General features: G+C 38.1%; 2 protein-coding genes across 2 annotated transcripts; both read left to right on the top strand.

The window, feature by feature from the left end:
- LOC107609040 (ethylene-overproduction protein 1) lies at positions 479-1,732 on the top strand (the record flags this gene model as incomplete). The annotated part of the gene is given in 2 exon segments (XM_016310858.2): positions 479-1,081; positions 1,295-1,732. A coding segment is annotated over 1 exon segment (405 nt), but the record flags the coding sequence as incomplete, so codon positions are not given.
- Positions 1,735-5,005, top strand: LOC107609039 (ethylene-overproduction protein 1; the record flags this gene model as incomplete). Its single annotated transcript, XM_016310857.2, is given in 4 exon segments — positions 1,735-3,267; positions 3,485-3,776; positions 3,866-4,175; positions 4,502-5,005. Coding segments are annotated over 4 exon segments (2,283 nt in total). The 3' UTR covers positions 4,729-5,005.

Raw genomic sequence — 8,331 nt, 5'->3', positions numbered from 1 at the left:
AAAAAAAAATTGAGAATGGATAAATCACAAAAAATGTCTTCAAAAATTTAAATGCAACAAAAATAGGTAAATAACATATATATTACAAAAGTTTTAGAAATTAAATTCTGATGTGATATTTTTTAGATATTTTTATTTTTAAAATTTAATAATTTTAAGTCAAATAAATTTTTTGTATTTCTTTTAAAACTTAAAGTTAAAAAAAATTAAATATCAAACTTTATTCTGATTTTAATTGTTATAAAATTTGTATTAACTGCACAAAATATTTATTAATAAAAAAATCATTTGACACTTATAAAAAATAGTTTTTTTTTTTTATGTTTTTAAATCTTTTTAAACTATTTTTATCATTTTAATTTCTTAAAAATAATTTTGTCATAAAAAAAATTAAAAGACGTTTTAATAGTTTATCTAAGTGAGGGAGAATAGGACAAATGATATTTAAAAATGTGATTGAGTTGTTTGGTGTTGATGAGACATCTTAACCAAGAAATAATTGGATTGGTTACACAACTCACTCCACCTTATGCCACCTTTGCTTCACACTTCAATAATTCCCCCATCTTCTCAATCCAAACTTTGCGCTTTAATGGAAAAAAATTAAGGTAAATGACAAAGTTTTAATTAGTTTAAACACACCTCGATTATGGAACCAGTTGACCAAACCAAACAGAACCAGAATCTATGGCTTCCATTGGAGTGGTTCCACTTCCTTTGTAGTATGAATGAATCAGTGTCTCTAATATTTGCCACTGGGACCCCCCATTAAACACCCTTTTCTCTCTGTGAAAAGAACACAAATGGAGTTGTTTGTGGCACTAACTCTAAACTAAGCACCAAAAACCAGATTCCTTTTGTGTATTTGGTTTTTGCCACCACTAACTCCAACCTTTCATTGTGTATTTATTTTGTGTTTACTCCCAATCTTCAATCTTCAATCTTCAATCTTCAAAAACACACATGATTATAAAACCAGAATTTGACACCACCTTTTATAGAACCAAACCAAAAAAGAAGATTCCAGTTACCACCAAGTTCATCAGATTAGACCAAATGGTTCTCCTTCCAAACCAACCATGTAAGTAGCAGAACATTCGTACCCAAAACAAAAAGGTTTCATTTTTCATTAGTTTCACTATATTGGGATGTCATAAAACCTGAAAATTCACATTCTTTATGTCTCTATCTTTTATGGGTTTTGTATGCAAGTAAAACCAGAGGGTTTTTTGTTTCGTATTTTTTTGTTCCTTTATGGGGTCTCAATTTCAAAGTTCATTTCTTTTTGATAAAGGGTTGAAGGAAAAGTGAGAAAAAAGAGAAGAAAATGCGTGGATTAAAGATAAGTGAACGCTTCAAGAGCACACAAGTTCATGCCCTGAATTCCTCAGAAACCAGTGGTGGCAGCAGCAGCAGCAGAAGAAGAAGAAGAAGAAGAAGCAATGGTTCTTCTTCTGGTGTTGTATCCCTTGTGTTGTCAAAGGCCAAACCAAGGAACAAAACAACCTCAGAAGTTGGAAACCTTGTTGTTCCTCTTCAGTTACCTTCCACTGACACAATTGAACCATCCATTGAGCCTTACCTCAAACCAATCAACCTTGTGGAAGCCTTGGCAGAACTCTACTACAGGCTAGAGTGTTGCCCCCAATCACAGAAGGCTTCAATTTGTATCGAGCAGTATTCGCTGTTGCGCGGAATTGGAGACCAGAAGCTTCTCAGGAGGTGTCTCCGGNNGGACGTGTTGTCCAAGGTTGTTTTGTCATCATGGTTGAGATTTGAGAGGAGGGAGGATGAACTTGAAGGTGTGTCTTCAATGGAGTGTGGTGGTTGCATCCTTGAATGTCCAAAATTGAATTTGGTAAATGGGTTTAGTCCCTTTTCGGTTAATGATAAGTGTCAGTGTCCAAAAGAGTCAAAGCAAGAAAACATCACAGAGAGTAGTCTGTTTTTGCCATATGAGGAAAAGGATATTTCTTTCTGCATTGGAGATGAGGAAATCCATTGTGTTAGGTGGCGAATGGCAGAACTTTCAGACCCTTTTAAGGCCATGTTATATGGTGGATTTGCAGAGTCCCAAATGAGGAAAATTGATTTCACAAAAGGTGGAATTTGCTCAAAAGGTATGAAGGCAGTGGAATTGTACAGCAGAACAAAAAGATTGGATTCCTTTTGTCCTTTAACTCTATTGGAGCTTCTTTCCTTTGCCAATAGGTTCTGTTGTGAGGAGATGAAGTCTTCCTGTGATTCTCATTTGGCTTCAAATGTTGACAATATTGATGATGCTTTGATACTTATCGAGTATGGATTCGAGGAGCGAGCGCCTCTCCTTGTGGCATCCTGCTTGCAAGTGTTGCTCAGGGAGCTTCCCAGTTCTTTGTACAATTTGAATGTGATGAAACTTTTCTGTAGTTCTGGGGCGAAGGAACGGTTGGCCATGGTGGGGTATGATTCTTTCTTGCTCTACTGTTTCCTAAGCCAGGTTGCTATGGAGGAAAGCATGGTATCGAAAACCACAACAATGTTGCTGCAAAGATTGGAGGAATGTGCACTGGAAAGATGGCAGAAGGCCCTTGCATACCATCAACTGGGGTGTGTTCTGCTCGAAAGGAAGGAATATAAGCATGCACAACATTGTTTCGAGGCGGCAGCAGATTCAGGTCATGTGTATTCTGTTGCAGGCTTAGCCAGAACAAAGCACAAGCAGGGTCAACCATATTCAGCCTATAAGTTAATTAGCTCTCTCATATTCGAGCATAAACCAGCCGGGTGGATGTATCAAGAGCGCGCAATTTACAATATGGGAAGGGAAAAGATTATTGATTTGGATGCTGCAACTGAATTAGACCCCTCCCTTTCATTTCCTTACAAGTATAGAGCTCTGGCAAAGGTTGAGGAGAAGCAGATAAAAGATGGGATTTCGGAGCTTGATAAGATTATTGGATTCAAGCTCTCTGCAGATTGCTTAGAATTACGAGCATGGCTATTTATTGCGCTTCAGGATTATGAAAGCGCAGTCAGAGATATTCGCGCAATGTTAACTTTAGAGCCAAGTTACATAACCTTACAAGGGAAGGTCACAGGGAAATATCTGCTTCACCTCCTTATCCAGGAGGTGCAGCGAAAGAGTCAGGCCGAATGCTGGATGCAACTGTATGAACAATGGTCTTCGGTGGACGATGTTGGTTCATTGGCCATTATACATCAGATGCTGGAGAATGAGCCTGGAAAGAGCCTTCTAGAGTTTCGTCAGTCGCTACTACTCTTGAGGTAAGCATCTGTAAATCCAACCTTTAGTATTCATTGTGCATTGTGGTGCTGATTCATTATGAATTGATCATGTGCTTGATAAGCTTATAATATATAAATATGTTTCAAGTTAATGCTTTTTTTATCTTTCTTCATAGTGTAGCTATTTTCTACACTCAATTCAGTTTCTTAGTACAATGTCAAGAGTATTTATTCCTCACATATACGAATTTCATAGGTTAAATTGTCAAAAGGCGGCGTTGTGTAGTTTGAGGATGGCTAGGAACCATTGTAGTTCAATCCAAGAAAGGCTAATCTATGAAGGATGGATTCTGTATGATACTGGCTACCGGGATGAGGCTCTTGCAAGGGCTGAAAGGTCCATTGCAATTCAGAAATCATTTGAAGCCTTCTTTTTGAAAGCATATGTGTTGGCAGATACAAGTCTTAACCCTGAATCCTCTTCTTATGTTATCGAACTTCTGGAATCGGCGCTTAAACGTCCTTCGGACGGTCTTCGAAAAGGACAAGTTAGTAATCTCTACTATCATATCCTCCTATATCTGATCTTGCTGTGTGTTTTCTTGTTATCTTATTTGGTTGCTACAATTATTTTCAGGCTCTAAATAACTTAGGGAGTATTTACGTGGATTGTGGTAAGCTTGATCTTGCAAAATCGTGCTACAAGAATGCCTTGGCGATTCGCCACACGAGAGCTCATCAAGGTCTAGCACGTGTTTATCATCAAAAGAATCAGCGAAAAGCTGCGTATGACGAGATGACCAAGCTAATTTCGAAGGCAGATAGCAATGCCTCAGCATATGAGAAGCGCTCAGAATACTGTGACCGCGAGATGGCAAAGGTTGATCTTGATGTAGCAACACAACTTGATCCTTTAAGAACTTATCCATACAGATACAGGGCAGCAGGTACTTTCCTTATCTTTCATTCTTTTGATTTTGAGTCTTTCCCATCTGCTATTGTATTCTAATATGAGACACAGGTTTCGGATAATAATTAATATTGTTGTTTCTTGGTTGAACTGTGTTTTAATATTTGATAAGTTAATGATGCCAATTTGTTTCTTTGTTATGTGTGAACTGTGTTTTATTCACTGAATGCATTCAAATTTGTTTTGCCCCCTTCCATGAAGAATCTAGCTCCACCTGCTACTTACTTTTGATGCAAGCTTCACTGAAATCAAGATTTTCTTTCTTTCCTTTTCTGACTTGCATACAATGATGTTTGTAACCAGTGATGATGGATGAGCAAAAGGAGACGGAGGCCGTGGCGGAGCTTAGCAAGGCCATCAATTTCAAGCCTGACATGCAAATGCTTCATCTGAGAGCAGCATTCTATGAGTCAATGGGGGACTTATCCTCTGCTCTTCAAGATTGTCAAGCAGCTCTTTGCTTAGATCCTAACCACACCGACACCCTCGACCTCTATCAAAGGGCGCAGAAGCTTCACTTTCAATCTTAAATTGTCGTTACGATTTTGTTATGCTGTCCAAAATCTGTTACATTTTCCCTCAGAATTAATCTTGGTTGAAGAAAAGATGAACAAAACAAGATTTGAGTCACGTGTTTTACATGATCAAACAGGAGGATGGATTATTCAGGCTACTCCATCATTGGTATGATATGATATGATATGGATTCTTCTGAGGCATATTGAGATGTAGAATTTGTCTCAGACAGTTTACACATCTTGTACAGTGACATGAATATAATTTATAGAGGTTCACATTTCACACATATTTTCTAGCAATGTATATTTTACTTTTCTTTGCTTTGGTTTGCTTTGACAAAAGGTTTTAATTTTCAAATGTGTTCTCACACACCAAAAAAATCATCTTTGCACACACTTATGTATCTTGAAAATTTATATAATATGATAATAAAATAAATTTTATAATAATTTAATATGATGGGTCAAACTTAATAATATAATGAAAACAAATAAATACATTATCATGTACTATTAAAAAAATTTAAATTCTCAAAAGAGATACTGACATTAACAAGTTTACCAATAGATGCAGCATGACCCTCATGGCCTCATCTTATATGAGTTCTATACTCAGTATATATAAAAAAAAAAATACACATAAATAAGTTTGTCCACATTAAAAAAATATTGAAAAATAATCTCACCAAATTTTCTTAGGAGAAAGTAGCCTTGTAGTTATTCCATATAAAGAGCAAGTAGAGGTGGCAAATAAACAGCTTTATGTCTATTAAGCACCAAAGAGAAGAATCATTTTTTTGTCTAAAGGTAAGAATCATTTGAATGGTCCTGTTCTCATTTTGCTCTTTATATACGTACACAAACACAAATATAGAATATAGAAAGGTATAAAAATGTTTTGACATGGAAGTCAAGTGAGACAAGTAGAGAGCATGAACAAAGTCCAGCATTTGGATTTTGGGAAGAGTGAATAAATTAGACTTGCTTCAAAGGATAGTTTCTCTTTCTTTTACCTTTTTTTTTTTTTTGCAATGATAGATTTTGAAAATTGTTGGTTTATAAGTTTATCATGTCATTTATATTTTGGGCTTTAAATGAAAGCCTATACTTGTATTCTAGACTTAACTTCCATATTTGTCCACCAAAAAGTTGACGATTCCGTATTGCTTGATCAGGATCCAATGTAGTGATTTCCTTGTAAAGCTTATTAATTGTACAATACCAAAAAAAAAAAAAAGACTTATTAATTGTAAGTAACCTCTCTCACAAGGAATTTTTTTTAAATAAATATTTTATTTACCAAAATACATCGTATGATTTATCTCATTTACAGTATAAACGAAATAAGGTTGCACGTATCTCGTTTACACTGTAAACGAGATAAGGCACGAAATGGAAGACGTGCATATTTCGCTTACAATGTAAATGAGATACATGCAATCTTATTTTGTTTGCACTGTAAATGAGATACGTGAATATTTATGACGTTTACAATGTAAACGAAAAACGTAGCAATACAATTTCAGCAGCTATAAAAGGATGTGCAACCATTTGTATTCTCCACAAATATTTCACTTCTTTTTCTCTACCCTTTTTCTTTCAAAAAGTAACCCAAATATCTAGTAGTAGTGGATATTTGGTTGTAAGTGTGTATCCCAATTGCCATATAAAAAATAGTAATACTGGGGTGATATTTGAGTGTGAGAATCCCATTTTGTTGCGTACCCGACGTGTAAATTCTTTGTCGGAGCTAAAGAGTCTGATATTGAGTAGCGTTGGTGGTAACGGGAGAAAAGAGATCGGAAGGGTATGGTATATGTTGCTAGCACCGATGAAAAACAGAGTTTTTTGGTTTCGTCTGTTTTGGCTCCATGGCGACGAGCATGTGCGCCTGATGTCAGATTTTTTCAGTTTCATCTGTTTTGGCTCCATGGCGACGAGCATTCATCTGTTTTGGCTCCATGGCGACGAGCATGTGCGCCTGATGTTTAATATTCATGGGAGAATCATGGCAGAACAAGTGATAGAGCTTTCTGCGGAGTTGGTGATGTTGGTGGCGGTGGATCTGGCTAGTCAGACTTTGTACAGGATGACCCACTTCACGCACCACCACCGCTACACGTTGTTAGTCCAATGGAAGACATGGACGTTAACGGTAAGGACTCAGACGAGGAGGAGTTTGTACCAGAGACCCTGGTCGAGCCATCATGTTCGTATCTTCTGCCTGCCCCGCACCCAATTCCGGCCTTGTCTTCCGTCCGCAGTCACTATCATACGTTGGATCTGGACGCGATGCAAGAGAAAAATATATTTTCCAACACGGGTCAAGACGATTACAACGTTCTTCTGAAGATGATGGTGAGGAGGAGTTTGTACCAGAGACCCCGGTCGAGTCATCACGTCGGTATCTTCTGCCTATCTCGCACCCAATTCCGGCCTTGTCATCTGTACCCAGTCACTATCATACATTGGATCTGGATGCGATGCAAGAGAAAAATTCATTTTCCAACACGGGTGAAGACGATTACAATTTAGACGGTGGCGTGGAGTTTCGGGTTGCCACAAATTCAAAAGCAGAGATGCAATAATGCAATGTTTGAAGAATTACAGCATTCACAGAAGTGCTGAGTATCGAGTCGTGGAGTCGGATCGATTAAAGTACCATGTGCATTGCCGACAATATGAAGCAGGCTACCCTTGGAGTCTCCGTGTTGCTCTCCGATAGAATCTCGAATATTGGTAAGTTCAAGTTTAATTGTGTTCTATTTTCTCATTTATCATTTTATGCTTAATGTACATGTCAACCACGGTTGTCCTATTTCGTTAGGGAGGTGCGTAGGGTGGGAGGAGTACACACCTGTTTAGCACCCACCATGTCTCAAGAACACCGACAGTTGGATAGCAGTCTCATCTGCCGTGTCATCCTGTTGTTAATACAATCCACCCTATCGGTCAACATCTTTGTCCTACAAGGTGCAGTTAGGCACAGCTATCATTTCAAACCTCTCGTACAAAAAGGTTTGGATGGCAAAACAAAAGGTAATTGCCTAGATATTCGGTGATTGAGAAGAGTCATATAATAAAGTGCTGAGGTTGCTGCAAACACTACAGAGTTGTTATCTTGGAACGAGGGTTGAGATCAGTGTTGTACCGTACTATGATGGGCACCTTATGGTGCGTAATTGCAGCATATTTGATAAGGTATTTTGGGCCTTCCCTGCCTGTGGGTTTTTCGCGGGAGATGGCAGACTGGGCTAGTAGATTCAACAAAGAGATTTGGCTACAACATTGCGACGACGGTCGCCGGTTTGGACACATGACGACAAACCTCTCCGAGTGCATGAATCCTGTGCTTAAAGGTACACGCTACCTACCGATTTCAACTATCTTGCGATGCACCTACTAGAGGTTACAGTAATTGTTCGTTAGGAAGGGATGGGAGGCACATGCATAGCTAGTGGTGGGCAATCAATTTTTTCAATGGCTGATAGCTGCTATTAAGAAGAATAGAGAGAAAATCTCGAAGATGTGCATTACTCACTGCGACAGACGGGCTTCAGTGTTCCCGGTTGAGGATTTAGAGCCTTTCGAGGGTTGGTCGCAAGGGTCGTACCG

This window comes from Arachis ipaensis, chromosome B07 (genome assembly GCF_000816755.2).
Source record: "Arachis ipaensis cultivar K30076 chromosome B07, Araip1.1, whole genome shotgun sequence".
In the NCBI taxonomy this organism is placed as follows: Eukaryota; Viridiplantae; Streptophyta; class Magnoliopsida; order Fabales; family Fabaceae; genus Arachis; species Arachis ipaensis.
The sequence above is the reverse complement of the archived record's forward strand: the minus strand, read 5'-3'. Positions and strand labels throughout refer to the sequence as shown.